At 44.2% G+C, this 16,709-nt stretch overlaps 2 protein-coding genes and 1 long non-coding RNA gene across 5 annotated transcripts in view; 1 reads left to right on the top strand and 2 right to left on the bottom strand.

Moving 5' to 3' along the window:
* Positions 1-16,709, top strand: part of LOC137418230 (E3 ubiquitin/ISG15 ligase TRIM25-like) — a 1,962,167-nt gene that overhangs the window by 1,568,146 nt on the left and 377,312 nt on the right. The gene's annotated exons all lie outside the window — the stretch shown is intronic.
* On the bottom strand, positions 3,782-7,529 carry LOC144889665 (uncharacterized). Its single transcript, XM_078770769.1, has one exon. It carries the CDS (start codon positions 7,524-7,526, stop codon positions 5,049-5,051), a length of 2,478 nt encoding a protein of 825 aa, XP_078626895.1. The 5' UTR covers positions 7,527-7,529; the 3' UTR covers positions 3,782-5,048.
* Positions 7,607-16,709, bottom strand: part of LOC144889691 (uncharacterized) — a 56,273-nt gene continuing 47,170 nt past the window's right edge. Inside the window, exons 2-3 of the long non-coding RNA XR_013622003.1 lie at positions 8,049-8,165; positions 7,607-7,861 (exon numbers count right to left, since the gene is read on the bottom strand). This is a non-coding gene — a long non-coding RNA (uncharacterized LOC144889691). The remainder of the gene's footprint in view (positions 7,862-8,048; positions 8,166-16,709) is intronic.

Below are 16,709 nucleotides of genomic sequence, written 5' to 3'. Positions count from 1 at the left end.
GATGTCATGTGAAAAGACGTGCCTGTCTGTCTGTCTGATTGTAAGTCTGTGGTGCGATTCCATGGATGGCCAATTGAGTGCTCAGGTGCTGAAGTGATTTAACATCGGAATGCATCTCTCGGAGGACCACCAGTTGTTCCAGGGAGGTAAGCTGTGAAATATAGCGACGTCATCTTCGCTGGAAATGTGGTTGAGAATGGGATGGCAGTGGGGAAGGAATCGTTGTTGTACCATGTACAATGTCATTGTAGAAGAACGTCGGGTGGCGAGTGCGGACATGTTAATTGGCCAGGATGTTGCGGAACTCTGTTTTATGTTGTGGCCTAGTTGTTGACAACATCATTGTCCCATTGTCAACAGAGGGTATCTCCAGACACACCAACAGAGGAAGGAGTAAAACAGGACACCTGCACTCAGACAGTGAGAATTGACGAGAGTGAGTCACAGTCGGTGAGAAAATTGACCAGACAGTAAGACATATGAGAACTATTTTTATTTTCAAAAAACAGACCAGGTTATTTTTTTTGGTTTTGTTTATTTACGAAAAATAAATAAATAACAGGGGGAGGTTAATGGTGGTTTGTTGGTGGTAATTCTATTTGAAACTCTAGTTGAAATAATTTAAATGTAGATATTGGGATATTGGGATATTGGGATTCATAGTAGATATTGGGCAACTATTGGGATATTGGGATATTGGGATTCATAATAGATATTGGGCAACTATTGGGCCAGGGGCTGAAACAGGTGTAGGGAACAGGTGCATGAGATGCTGAGAGAGGAATTAGAGAAAATTGGATTGAATTTAAATTGAAATGAAAATTGAAAAAGTGGATTAGGAAAATTGGTTTGTTGAAAATAATCATGGGAATAATGGCTTCTGTTGGATGCAACAATTTTGTGCAAATGATTGACCCAAGAGATTATGCCCGAACCAATAGAAGCATGGCCATCCACACCATCCAAACCGGTGACCGCGTGCTCGTGAAGCACTTCACCCGCAAGAACGCCCTGGAATCAAGGTGGACGGGACCATTCCAGGTATTGCTGACTACACCAACCGCTGTCTTTTGTGAGGGTAAGCCCTTCTGGATCCACGCTATGCACTGCAAGTTGGCTATCCAAGCACCAGACACTACACCACAGTAATGATGTTTTCAGTCACAGGTGTAATGCTACTGATAGCGGCGGCATCTATTGGTAGCGCGGTAAGATGGGGCCATAATAGTATATGGAGAACCATCATTTGGGAAGCGTCGGTAAATGGCAGTAGGTTTAGACAGGTATTGAAAATGTCCGTGCAATGTCATTTTGGGGGGTAACCATGCTTCAGGTGGAGGAGCAGCCGGGATACAAATGGGGGTCGCTCAATTTAAGGATACGGATGCTCACACACCTGGAACAAGGCATGTTCCTGGAGCTTAGGTGTAAAGGTTGGTTGAAAAGGGGAATGATAGATGGCCCATTGAAAGCAAACTTCGAAATCATACTCCAACCATAACCCAGGATAAAGCTCAAGTGAGAAACGTGGAGAACACATTGGAAATTAGCAAGAGAGGTGGCGGCCATCCAGAATAGGACTCAGTGCTGGTCATGCATGCACTTTCCCCAAGCAGGCACCACTGGAATACAAATGATAGTGCTACCCTTGTCCCTTAACGATCTTTGCTCACAACATATCGATTCCCCATGTTTAGTCACAACTCTGGAAAGAGAAGGGGTTAGTAACGACAAGAGTTGTAACTGGCAGTTTAATTAATCGCCCTTCAATGATTGCCCATATGGCCGAGATGCCCGCCCCGTCTGGGTCAAACCACAGAAAGGGATGGTCTGCCTCCAGGGCTCCAGCCACTTGCTTATGGGGGAATCAGAATGTGCCAACACTCTCCCCGGGAAGTTGGAAAAGGGGAACACCGGGATTACACAACGAATAGTCCTGCAAGATAAACACAACCACAATATAACGGCGATATCATTTTCTAGGGAGGTGAGTAGGATCAATGGGGTGACAACGGGAATCACATACATACCAGATCCATCCGAAGGGGTGTCAGCCGCAATAGTAAGATTGAGAAAGACTAGCCACGCATTGACTGTTGATCGAATAGCGCGAGAAAATTCTTTGAACGTTGATTGGCTTACCAATTTGTTTTCAGGATGGACAGGTACCATCGTAAAGTGGTTGTTGACCGCACTGGCGGTGATAATCGGGGTGGTTATCTAGGGAGCACTAATGAAGGCTTTAGTCCTATGCGTGAGAAAGTATTTTTCAGGATGGATGACGAAGAAACCACCGACGAAGACCATGATCATGACCGCCGAGGCCGTCGACCTGAACGAGCCCCTGGGCGATGCTGATGTGTTTGTTGCTTCTGAAGATTGTCATAATTTTGCTGCTAAAACTGATGATTATGTTTTAAATCCCCTGTGGGAAATTGGCTAATGCTTCTTATGTATTACAAGCTCACAGCTGCACAACCCCGATTGACCCAACTATGGATCTGATTGCGACGATGGGTCTGGCTACTAAAGGACCTGATACTGATACTCTGGATCCTGACGCTGAGTACGCATCCATGGACGACTTTGACACAAAGGAAGTTTCTCTCTTTACTTTGAATTGCAATGCTCTGTACTCTGACCAGGAACACGTGACACAAGATACTGACAACATCATTATTCCTCAGGACAACAGCATGGACCTCGATTAACTTCTAAGATCTGCAAGGACCGCGTTTGGGATAGATGGGGGGAGCCAGTTTCGCAGGGGAGGTGATATGCCCTCTGTGGAGCACATCCTCATTCAGACCAGACGTCTTCGTTGTGGATCTGAAACGTTAATGGACTTTCATGTTCTGGCCTTTCATGTTCCAAAGCACGCGCGACCGCGACACACCTTCCAAGTGTGCATGCGTGGCGCTATGGGTGTGTGGCATGCCCTTGGGAGGACACACATATAACACTCCATAAAGCCCGATGTGGCCATATATAACACTATTCTCTTTTGCTTGCGAATAAAGCCTGATGTGGCAGATTGTCTCATTAGGTACGTTGTCCCTACGTCACAAAAGCAAGGTTATGTCGGAAACATGATTTTATTATATATCCTTTTACTTGTATGCTCTGATAAACATTATTTGTATTTAATAAGATTGTTTCACCACTATATGATTGGAATTACTTCACATGGCGTGGACCATGCTTTACTGCCCAACTGTATGGCAGAGCTGAGAAACTGCTCAAACCACATTCTACACATTTCCTTCTCTTGAAGAGAGGCCTGGATAACATCTCCTCTGAATGATAAGATTTTGGGAATGACAAGGTCTTGCTCCCACATTATTCCCTCACATTCAGCACTGCCCCAGGATAGGATCACGGTGGGAGTCTGTTGAGACCACTTTTGTCCTTTGTCTAAGTTCACCTCTTTAGCGGAGACTTTTTCTATTTTTCTGCTTATATAAAGACACACCCTTTGTGAGTTCTTTTAGAGGATTTGGGACGCATGCTGCTCTTATAGCTGTATGTGCCAATACCTTTCCACAGCTGTGTGGTCTATCAATAAACTACTCGTTACTCCTTGAACTCAAGTTCTGGATCCAGGTTCGATTCCCGACAAATGCTCTGCAAGGCTTTCAACTGGTTTGGTGAACAACTCTCGGTTTGATCAGGATTACTTATGGGGATATGGACAACTCCAAGCTCTCCCCTCACTGATTAATTATAATTTATCATAATGTGCAATTACATATTCACAATAACACAGACTGCATTTGAGCTTTGAGGACCTCTCTTTATTGTGAAACTCTTAACAAATTCAAGTTTCATGCAAAACATAAGCAGAAGTCTTCTTCTGATAAACAATTTTACAACAAGGGTGTTCTCCCCATATCACACATGACAATGAAACATGGACTACAGCAAAGATTGAGCAAAAATAGGTGTTCAAACTGCCATGGAATGATGCCATCTGAGCATAACCAAAAAGGGACCAGAAAAACAACTAAATCAGATAGAAAACAAAATTCATACACATTGGTCACAAAAAAAAAACGCAAATGGAACTTGGCTGGAAACATGGCAAGGACAGAGACAAGAATTACAAACTGGCAACCTAAGGAAGACCCTGTAAGAAGAATATGAGATCCAAGATCAGATTGAGAGATTAAGTTCTGTTACCATTTGAGTTTTTGGCATCGATTTTTCAACAATTCTCTATTATGAGAATATGGAGTACAAAATTAATATATATTTTTTTAAGCTGTGATTTTCTGGAAAACTTATTTTGAGGACACAGATGGGGTTTGCATTTTGAGATTCTTCTTGTCTTTTGGCACCAGTTTGCAGTCATTGTTGTTGACATTCTGGTGACAGCTGGCCATATGGCTTTCATCAAGAGGCTCTCGGGGTGCCTGCTGGTTGTCAGGGGTTACTCTGAGGATTTGTGCTTACAAGGTATATACCCAAACGGCTGCATGCTTTCATGATAGCTTTTTCCTTAGTGGTTCACTGAATACCTTGCTTACTGCTGAGCATTACTTACAAGGGGGTCACGTGCATCCCAGTATGAGTAATGCAATGTGAATTTCGCAAACCTTTATCAGCAAAACTTTTCCCACAGTCAGGACATTTTATATGCATGCATTCCAGCGTGGGTTGCACTACGGAAGTTCAAGCTACGTTAACTTGTCACAAATGGAACATTTGTAAGGAAGCTCTGATTGGTTGTTTTCTCCATATGCGGTTTTAGGAGGTGGGAGGAAGTTGTCCCAGAACTCAAAATATCCTTCTACTTTTTCGGTAAAGGATCATTATTCATGAACCAGTTTGTGAAACTTCATTCTCATCATAGCTTTGTTCCAAGGGCTTGTTTTAGAATCCTCACTGAACCTCTGACAGCTTCCACCTGTGGCTTGTTTGTCCCCCGAATGCATTTCAAGTACTCAGTTAGGGTTTTTTCATCATCTGGATTCCATGTTGCCCAGACTATCACTGGTACATTTTCCGGTTTCATCAATTTCAAAATCCTCTTGAAGCCATTTTTCATATCATGGTATTTCAGATTTCAGCTCTCCGATGTGGATCCTCATATGCCTTTTCAACCTGATGTTATGAGAGAAAGCTTTGTCACATATCGAGCATTTGTAAGGTTGCTCTCCTGTATGGATCCTCATATGTATGTTCAAACTGCCTTTTTGAGAGAAGTCTTCATCACATATCGAGCATTTGTAAGGACGCTCTCCTGTGTGGATCCTCATATGTCGATTCAAATGGCCTTTTTGAGACAAACCTTTATCACATATCGAGCATTTGTAAGGTCGCTCTCCTGTGTGGATCCTGATATGTGATTTCAAATGGGGTTTTTGAGAGAAAACTTTATCACATATCGAGCAGCTGTAAGGTCGCTCTCCTGTATGGATCCTCATATGTATATTCAAACTGCCTTTGTGAGAGAAACCTTCATCACATATCGAGCATTTGTAAGGTCGCTCTCCTGTATGGATCCTCATATGTTTATTCAAACTGCCTTTATGAGAGAAACCTTCATCACATATCGAGCATTTGTAAGGTCGCTCTCCTGTATGGATCCTCATATGTATATTCAAGCTGCCTTTGTGAGAGAAACCTTTATCACATATCGAGCATTTGTAAGGTCGCTCTCCTGTATGGATCCTCATATGTAATTTCAAATGGTTTTTTGTAGAGAAAGCTTTATCACATATCGAGCATTTGGAAGGTCGCTCTCCTGTATGGATCCTCATATGTATATTCAAGCTGCCTTTGTGAGAGAAACCTTTATCACATATCGAGCATTTGTAAGGTCGCTCTCCTGTATGGATCCTCACATGTGATTTCAAAGAGTTTTTTTCAGAGAAACCTTTATCACATATCGAGCATTTTTGAGGTCGCTGTCCTGTATGGATCCTCATATGTATATTCAAGCTGCCTTTGTGAGAGAAACCTTTATCACATATCGAGCATTTGTAAGGTCGCTCTCCTGTATGGATCATCATATGTAATTTCAAATGGTTTTTTGTAGTGAAAGCTTTATCACATATCGAGCATTTTTGAGGTCGCTGTCCTGTATGGATCCTCATATGTATATTCAAGCTGCCTTTGTGAGAGAAACCTTTATCACATATCGAGCATTTGTAAGGTCGCTCTCCTGTATGGATCCTCATATGTATATTCAAGCTGCCTTTGTGAGAGAAACCTTTATCACATATCGAGCATTTGTAAGGTCGCTCTCCTGTATGGATCATCATATGTAATTTCAAATGGTTTTTTGTAGTGAAAGCTTTATCACATATCGAGCATTTGGAAGGTCGCTCTCCTGTATGGATCATCATATGTAATTTCAAATGTTTTTTTGCAGAGAAACCTTTATCACATATCGAGCATTTGTGGGGTCGCTCTCCTGTATGGATCATCATATGTGATTTCAAATGGTATTTTGCAGAGAAACATTTGTCACATATCGAGCATTTGTAAGGTCGCTCTCCTGTATGGATCCTCATATGTTTATTCAAACTGCCTTTGTGAAAGAAACCTTTGTCACATATCGAGCATTTGTGCGGTCGCTCTCCTGTATGGATCCTCATATGTAATTTAAAATGGCCTTCATCAGAGAAACCTTTATCACATGTCAAGCATTTGTAAGGTTGCTCTCCTGTATGGATCATCATATGTAATTTCAAATATTTTTTTGCAGAGAAACCTTCATCACATATCGAGCATTTGTGAGGTCGCTCTCCTGTATGGATCGTCATATGTTTATTCAAACTGCCTTTGTGAAAGAAACCTTTGTCACATATCGAGCATTTGTGCGGTCGCTCTCCTGTATGGATCCTCATATGTAATTTCAAATGGCCTTCATCAGAGAAACCTTTATCACATGTCAAGCATTTGTAAGGTTGCTCTCCTGTATGGATCATCATATGTAATTTCAAATATTTTTTTGCAGAGAAACCTTCATCACATATCGAGCATTTGTAAGGTCGCTCTCCTGTATGGATCCTCATATGTGATTTCAAATGGTATTTTTGAGAGAAACTTTTATCACATATCGAGCATTTGTGAGGGCGCTCTCCTGTATGGGTCCTCGTATGTTTATTCAAATTGCTTTTGTGAGAGAAACATTTATCACATATCGAGCATTTGTGAGGGCGCTCTCCTGTATGGGTCCTCGTATGTGATTTCAAATGGTATTTTTGAGAGAAACTTTTATCACATATCGAGCATTTGTAAGGTCGCTCTCCTGTATGGATCCTCATATGTGATTTCAAATGGTATTTTTGAGAGAAACTTTTATCACATATCGAGCATTTGTGAGGGCGCTCTCCTGTATGGGTCCTCGTATGTTTATTCAAATTGCTTTTGTGAGAAAAACATTTATCACATATCGAGCATTTGTGAGGTCGCTCTCCTGTATGGATCTGCATATGTAATTTCAAACTGCCTTTCCGAGAGAAACCTTCATCACATGTCGAGCATTTTTGAGGTGGCTCTTCTGTATGGACCTTCATATGTGTATTCAAATTGCATTTTGTCAATGAAGCTTTATTATCGACAGAGCACTTGTGGGGGTGTTTTCCAGTAAGGATCTTCATGTGTATTTTGATGTTACTCATTGAAGCAAAATCCATTCTGCACACATTACACTTATAACGTATTCCCCTTTCTGGAACCTTTTTGGGTTTGTTTAATTTAATATTAATCATGGGGATGCAAGGCCCAGACATGCACATGCATTTTAAAAGAAGTGAGTCTTAATTTCGTGATTGCTTCTTCAAAAAAGGCTTCTTCCTCATTGTCAAGCTGCGACTGGACCTTATTGGTCCCATATTCCTTCTGGATTGTTCTGCAGAAACAAAGAACATATTTTCTTTTTTTTGGTGAAAATCAAAATGCTAAATATTTAATTCTTTTCCAAAAACTTCATATTTTCTCAACACAAAAGATTGTATGTTAATTTTTAACATTTCCACTCAACAGTTGCAAAACACTTCTAGCAAAATACAAAACAGTTGCAAAACATTTCCACTCACCAGTTGTCATGTGAATATCATCTGAACCTTCCATTGCAGAAGCACATTTTGAATCTTCTGCGACAGATGAATCGTTGTTGTGTTGTCTGCCTTCTATATTTACAGGATAGACATCACCTGCGTACAAATCAGCATCAGTCTTTTGCAGAGAAATGAGATTGAGGACTTCTAGAGAGCTCATAGAACATGTTACGCCATGGAATGTCCACTTCAATTTGAATATAATAATGAAATGAAAGATTGTTAAGAAGAAAAATTCCGGATATTAAGCGGCATTGAAGCAGTCTTACACATCACCCTTGTACACCCCCCTATTTAACATGTCCAAGTACCACTAAAGTGGAGGATAGCGGAAGTAACAAGAACACGATTTGTGTTCAACAGTGTTCAAGTAGTTAATTCAATATAAATAAAATAAAGATTGTCAAATTCTTTAAAAAAAGAAAAAGATTCTGGAATTGCGTTGCACAGTGTCTATCACATCACTATATCTAACACATTACATTGGTTATTTGTGCCTGTTGTTTGTGTCCTTTATGATGTCATTATAAACAGTACCTATCCGGTTTGGAATGATTTTCAATTTTGATTGACTGCCATGGGGGCAGTCAAAGTGAAAATATTGTTGCAGACGTGGGGTGTGGCGTGCTTCACGAGTGGGACTTCTCAGACTCTCTCCGACCTCTGGATCTGGAAAGCCGCCGTACTGTGGATAGCTTCGCGGCCTCATCGGGTGTTAAGCAACTACTGACACTGATTGAGACCGCCAAACCTGGCAACACAATTGATCTTGGCAGGCGATCCTTTCATGGCAAGAACAGACAAGGCAGCTTTTCCTCGGGTGCCCAGCACGTTCAAACAGCAGCGATTTCTCTGGCGTCCCAGCTTTTAAGTCACTTCTGCACTCAATATTCTATCCCATGGAAGCCTCCATCTGTGGGAAAGTTTGGCAGCACATCCATAGCCTGCCAATTGATTTAATTTTTGGCATTGACATTCAGCGGATTTCCTACATGTTCTCCACATCCACTGCTCATGATACGGAACATCCGCAGATGTCACACGCATACACGCAGCCCCGTATCCTTCACCACACCCACTATCGCACCATGGTACATCCCCAAATCATGCACACTTACAAGCCACCTCGCAAACCAGCGCACACAACTTACACACACTGGCCATCTCAGGATCTCTCGCACACCATTTATTCACACAATCCACTCCAGAGTCAATCGTCATGAACATTTTGCTCAATAAAAGCTAAACAATGGCACTGATCGTCATGAACAAGACGGTTTATTCGAGGAACGGATCCACCAGCATATCTCCGACCCCGTCAAGATGGTGTCCCGGCCATCTCTCCCACAATCCCCTTCCACTGAAATAATCATCCCTTCCCAGCAATCACTAATCATCGGGAAATTCACCAACAACAACCGCAAACTCGGAAATAATCAAGCATGTAAGAAAGACGAACATTTTCTCCCCTCTCCCACAAAGTTCAGGTATGGAATGAGGTCACAAAATCCTGAAAATGACTGCGGCACTGGCGGGCTCTCAGAGGCCGTTGCATTGCCCCCACAGGTTCAAGCCCTTCTTTTATATCAGCTGTATCACCTGTTTTGGTGGGGCACATACCAACTCCCACCTGGTGAGAAGGCTGGGTCACAGGGGCAGCCACTTTCCGTAGTCTGCCGGCGTGCCACTGAGACCCATCCTGAAGCTGGAAAGTCACTGTTCCAAGCTGTCGGCTCGCACGAAGTGTGGAGGACCAGAATGACTGCATCTTGTTTTTCCGATGAGGATATTTAACTCTGACCCAATCATGAACCTGTATCACAGGTAGTCTTGATCTGTGCACTCTTTCAAAGTGTTGCCTCATGCTCTGCTCGCTCAGTTGTACGGCAATGCTGTCAGCCGGTAAGGGGAAGCAAGACCCCGTTGGGCGAAACCTGTGCATCGGCAGCAATAGCGCACATCCCGTCTGGTGTGCTTTATTGCCTTGTAGTGCATGAGGGTCTGTAGTAGGGCTGTTTGAAATGTACAACCTTGAGCTCGGTGTGCTCGAATTCCATGCTTGAGGGTTTGGTTAAACCTTTCCATCTCCCCATTGGCCTGTGGATGGTACACGGCCGTGCGGATATGTTTAATTCCATTGATGCTAAGATACGTGGTGAACTCAACTGAAATGAACTGTGGGCCATTTAATATCTGTGGTAATAACCTGTGGCAACCGACAACGAGTTATCAGTGTGTCCAGGATGTGGATAATGTTCTCGGAGGTATCAGATCCCACAGGAACAACCTCAAGCCACTTGGAATGTCAATCTTATGCGACCACCAGACAGCGTTGATGGTAAGGGGCACCACAAATTTCTTCACAAATGTTTAGTTGCCGGTGTTCCCAGGGGTAAGACGGCCAGGAAACTGGCTGAAGTGGAGGCGATATGGGCTGTCCAGCTTTGCTACTGATGAACACAAGACGTACAATCCTTCACTAATGTCTCAATGTCATGGTCAATGCTGGGCCACCACACCAGGTCACGGCATCTTGCTTGACCTTGACCATGCCCAAGTGACACTCCTGAGCCACACTCAACACTTGTGCTCGCAGAATGCTTGGCACCACTGTGCGGTGTTCTCGCGCCACACAAAAATCGTTCTAACAGGATAGCTCGTCTTTCACCCAAGAAACCGGTATCAGTTCGTCTGCTACTCTGGCCGGCCATCCCTCTGTAATATAGGAATGCAGGGTACTGAGAAGAGAGTCTTCCTTAGATTCCCGCTGGAGCTCCGGAAGGGATACCACATCATGTCAGTGTCCATGCAACAGTTGTATTCGATCATGCTCTATGTCTCTGGTTCAGAAAAAGTGTGAGCATCCACAACTGATCTGGATAAGTGGTCTGCCACGGTATAGTGACATCCAGGGGTGGACTGAAGTTGGAAATTGTACTGCTGGAGTCGGTCCGACCACCTGTACAATCAGAGTGACTTGTGTCCTGTGCCTGATGTGGACATCAAAGCCATGAGTGCTTGGTGATCTGTTCTGAGAGTAAAGGGCCGATCATACAGGCACAGATGCCAGCGTTCGCATGCCGATATGCAGGCCAATGCCCCTCTCTCTCTCCCACAGAATATTTTTGCTCCATGGGACTCGAGGCACGGGTTGCAAAAGCTATGGGTTTCTCCACGCCATCCTGCACCTGGGACAAAATAGCCCCCACGCCGTTGCCGAAGCATCACAGGTGACCAATGTGGCAATGTTGATGTCAAAATGAGCAAGAAGAGGGGCTGTAGTGAGCTGAGCTTTCAACCTGTGTATGGCTGCTTGACAGGATGGGGTCCAATTCCAGGAAGCTTCCTTCCTAAGAAGCTGATGTAATGGTGCAGTGATGGCTGAGTACTGTGGCAAGAACCGGATGTGGTCGGCCCCCATGTCCAGGAAGGAGGCCAGCTGAGAAACAGACTGAGGCTCAGGTATGCGTTGAATCGCTTCCACATTGGACTGGAGAGGGGAAATCCTGTGAGGTGACAGCTTAAATCCCACAAACTCTATTTTGGGTACCGCAAAAACACATTTGTCGCCATTCAGTGTTAAGTTGTGCTGAGCAAGTTTCGGGAGCACTTGGACCAAGCATTCATCATGCACTGAGGTGTTGGGACCATGTAACACTTTGTCATGTAAGTACAAGGACATGCCCGGGATGCCGGCAAAGATGGATGACATCATCTTTTCAAAACCTAGCCTTTGAAAACCTTTACACCTAGCTCGGCTTCACGCTGTTGAAACCAAAGCTTTCAGAATCATTGGAATCTCCTGCGATGAAGCCAACTCCGAGGGCCTTTCACTCACTCACCACAGGCAGGTTGGGGGTCTTTGTCTTCTTTCGACTCCTCTCCAGCCTTGCTCCCCCAGCTCTCTCTGTGCTCTGTCCCCCAAATATTCCTACAGGTTGCACAATATCTGCCAGCAACCCTCTAATGGTTAAACTGCAAAAATCAAGGCTCTCTGCCCACCTTCATTCTTTCATTCCCCTTTTCTCCCACCTCTGGAACAAACTCCCCCACTCCCTTCAATCCCACTCCTCCATCCAGGTCTTTCAAACAGCTGTTAACCACCATCTCTTATCTTCCCCCATCCAAAACCTTGATCTTTTCTACCCCTGCTATTTTTCACCTCAGATGCACTTTTTTGAAATTCCAACTTCTTTCCTGGAAGTCCTTACAGTGTCGATACATTTTAGACCTCTCCCACATCCCCCCAAGCCCTCTCCCTCTGACAGATCTCTCGATGTCCCTGCTCTCAAATGTTGTGTCTGTGTCCTTCCCCCTCTCTCCCCATCTTGTCTACCGCTCCCCTTATTTTGTGTTTTGTGTGTCGGTTTGACTTTTTGTGTGATTAATGTTAGCTCTTTCACGAGCCTCGATCTTGAATACAAAAAAAAAAAAAAACAGCTGGGTGTTTAGCATAAGCCAAATGGCATACGGGTGCAACGAAAAGCTCTGGTATGAGTCACGAAAGCCGTAAGGCCCCTCCAGTCTGAAGCAAGGGGAACTTGGAGATAACCTTGGCGTCGGTCCAACTTATTAAAGACCGTAGAGCCGTAGAAACAGGTCTTCAGCTGTTGGAAGCGGATATTTGTAGGGAATAATTGCTGTGTTCACTGCACACAGGTCTACACAAATTCTAAGTCCCTTGGACTTTTTCTTTGCTATAACGAGGTTCGAAATCCAGGGGGATGCGTTGATAGGCTCTATTATGCCAGTCTCCAAGAGGACGTTCAATTCAGTCACGACCTGGTCCCATAAGGCAAGGGGAATGCGGCATAGTGGCTGAATGACCGGAGCCACAGCAGGATTTACTTTGGGTTGGTGAACAAATGCAGAGAGGATGCCCAAATCATCAAAACATGCAGGCCATTGTTGCCGCCAGGGGGAGGTCACCTACAATATGGCCATGCCACTATAAACCATCAAGGAAAACCCAAGAGAAGTAAACAAGTCGAGGCCCATTAAATTAGCACCGTTTTTTTGCAATGTGGAATGTAAACTTAGAAAGAGACTGGACACCATAACGTACCAACAGCTGTAATGTGCCCATTACGTCAATTTTGGCATGTGAGGTGGTAGAGGGTGGTGGAGGACCAGTGAGGGTGGTAGAGAACCGTTGCAGGGTCATGTCAGAAAAATATTGTCTGTATGTTTCCAAATTCAGGAGAGACACCTTGGCACCAGTGTCCAGGAGCAGTCGTATGCACATGTCATTGAGAAAGACAACACGTTTTAAAATTTGATGAAGTCGATAGGACAGTATGGATTTTGGCCGGTGCAGTATACGAGGTCTGTGGTTGAACGGTTGCTTGTGTTGAGGTGGAGTGACATCACCGGGCAAAGTGGTTAAATTTTCCACGATTTCTGCATTGTTGGCCTCCAGCAGGGCAATCAGCAGTTCCGGACGCATGCCTAGTGGACCCACAGTTTCGGCAATGCAGTGTAGAACGTGTGGGATGCTGCTGCGTAGGCTGTTCTGTGAGCTCCGTCGCATATGGTGTGAGTGTTTGCCGAATTCCCTGAACTGCACAGTCTGTAGCTGCAGCACGTGAGTGTTCCGATAAGTTTTTGTGCAATGTGGTTAGCTGCTTCCACTTGACTGTTTATCTGTATGGGTCGAGTCAAGGTTAGGTCATCTGATTCGAGTAAAAGTCTCTCCCTTATTTGTACACTCGATGTTTTCTCGATCAGTTGATCTCTAATCATGTCATCATGAAGTGCACAAAATTTACAAGGAAGTGCTAATTTTCTCAATGTAAAAATGCATTGGAGAATTGACTAACTGGGCCTCTGGCCTTGTCGGAATTTGAACTGTTGAATGAGAGTGCACCGAGTGGCTCCGAATTGCGCAGCAAGCACGGCAGTGGCTGCTGCATTGGTGGGTGCAGGACCCAGCATTAATAAAATGAGTTGACCCTCCATGCCCAGGCAGTGTATCAGCAAAGGCCATCTCTGTGAATCTTCCACGTTTTGCAGATTCATTGCAAGCAGGTAGGTATGAAAGGATGACAAGCACCTCGGCCATGGAACGCCCGGTAAAGCCAAAATGGCGCCGGTGAGGAAATCAAAAATTCTGCCAATTTCCTTAGCAAAAGATGTGTCACTCAATAAATGCTGAACAATGGCACTGATCATCATGAACAAGACCGTTCATTTGAGGCACGGATCCACCAGCATATCTCCAACACCATCAAGTTGGCGACCCGGCCATCTCTCCCACAATCCCCTTCTGCTAACATCATCATCCCTGAGGAACACTCACATTCGTATAATGCACAGGGGATTGCTGTCCCTCATATACCACAGAGATTTGACGATGTGCAAGGAAGTCAGAGATTGTATCAAGCAATTTTCCAGTAATGCCATACGATTTCAGCCTTCGAGATGTTGAGAGAAACAACCCTGGCTTCTCCACGATGATCCAAAGCCCATTCACATGTTCATTGATTAGGGATAGAACATCACTAGTAGACCTTGATTGTCTAAAGCCACAATGAACATCAGTTAGGAGGTTGTGGCTTTCCAGATGAGTCATGAATTATTGTTTTATCAAGGATAATTCAAGGATAATATATCAAGGATAATATTTTGCTGATAATGGGTGGAAAGCTAACAGGCTGATAGTTAGAAGGATCTGATTACTCACTGGAGCCTTCAAAGACAGGGACTACAGAAGCCTGCTTCCAGCTGAATGGAAACACAGACTTGTTCCAAATCCTGGTGGCATCTGGTCAAATCCGTTTCTGATGTTTGTTCTCCCTCCATCCCCTCCCTTACCTCAAATAGCTACACAGTTGACACCGCACGTGACAAAGCCGAATGCCTCAACTCTGTGTTTGCCTCAAAATCTTGTGTCCCAAACCCATCTCTCTTTGTTCCCACCTTTCCCAGTCGAACCCAACTGATCCTGGTCTCTGTGTCCTTCTCTTCTGACAAGGTGGAGAAGTTTTAGTCAGACCTCGACTCTGATTCTGCAACTGGACCAGATGGCATCAGCGCACGGGTCCTAAAATCCTGCTCTACTGCTCTATCTCACCCTCTCTCTGTTCTTTTCACCCTCTCTTTTGCTCAAGGTCATTTCCCAGCATCTTGGAAATCAGCAAACATTTCCGCTTTACACAAAAAAGGTGCAAAAACAGATCCTTGCAACTACAGACCAATCAGCCTGCTCCCAATTATCAGCAAAGTCATGGAATCCACCATTGCATCAGATATCAAATCCTTCCTCTTCTCCATTGGCTTGATCTCTGATCATCAATTTGGATTCAGACCAGGTCACTCTCCTCTGGACATGCTGCTTGTGCTGTCTCAACGATGGATGGAGGTCCTCAATGTCAAACAGGAAAATAGAGCAGTCTCCCTTGACATATCATGTGGCTTCGATACAGTCTGGCACGCCGCTCTGCTCACCAAACTCTCCTCCTATGGTATTCATGGAAATCTCCATGCATGGCTTGCGGACTTGCTCTCTGGTCGAAGTCAACATGTGGCCCTGAATGGATTTCTCTCATCTCCCCTTCCTATTCAGGCTGGAGTTCACCAAGGCAGTGTTCTGGGCCCTGTGCTTTTTCTGGACTTCATCAATGATCTGTCCAACTCTCTGGAAAATCCTCTCCATCTCTTTGCTGATGACTCCACTCTCTGCCACTCCATACCTCATCCCTCAGATAGACAGTCCGCAGCCTCCTCTCTCTGCAGTCCTGGACAAAATCAGACTGGTCAAACAAGTGGAACATGTCCAGTCACGTGAAAAAGCAAGTGCACCCCATGTAAAGTTTTGACTTTTTCAACATATTTCAACATACAGCTATTTGATCTTCATATCAACAATATCGATAGATAAAGGTGATATAATATAACAAATATCATGAAACATTTATGTAATGAAAATGTATCTAAGTTGAACCCAGGTGTGATGCTCTCTCTAACCACTGAGAGGCGTCTATAAGAACTCGGACGACCATCGCACCGAGACACTCCTGTGACATTTAATCCATGACATGTAGACTCGAATGGTACATATACGTAGATAATCTAGGCTTGTTTGCATTGATTGATATTACTGAACTTTCTCCATGATTCCATGATCCTGATATATTGCATGATTGTATTCTTACAGGATGTTGCCAGAGATCAAATTGTCATTAAACCTACCACCAGGTCAAAGTTGTGGAACTTGTTTTCATTACAATTAATGACAATTTGACTCGCCGTCCGATCGAGAACAAGAGGCGAACGGGTGCGACATGGCGGGACACAGAATGATCCAGGTGCCGCTCTTCGCAGCCGACCCACAAGCAGCGGATGCGGGCGCAGAGCTGACACATTGGCTGAAAACCTTGGATAATCAATTCAAGGCTCAGGAAGCCGCCGTCACCAATGAAACAAAATTAGACGTACTAAAAACAATGGTACATCACAACGTGTACCGAGCGATCGGACAATGCATGACATTCGATGCTGCCGTGGCAGAGCTGAAGCGTATTTACATTAAGAAGCGAAGTGCAGTTTATTCCCGGCATCTGCTCGCTATACGAAAACAACAGCCCACGGAGACTTTAGATCACTTTGCACAAGACCTCCGACGTCTGCTGACCGAGAGTG

The sequence above is a fragment of the Myxine glutinosa genome, chromosome 1 (assembly GCF_964187855.1).
Source record: "Myxine glutinosa chromosome 1, kmMyxGlut1.1, whole genome shotgun sequence".
In the NCBI taxonomy this organism is placed as follows: domain Eukaryota; kingdom Metazoa; phylum Chordata; class Myxini; order Myxiniformes; family Myxinidae; genus Myxine; species Myxine glutinosa.
This window is presented reverse-complemented; position numbering and strand designations above follow the sequence as displayed.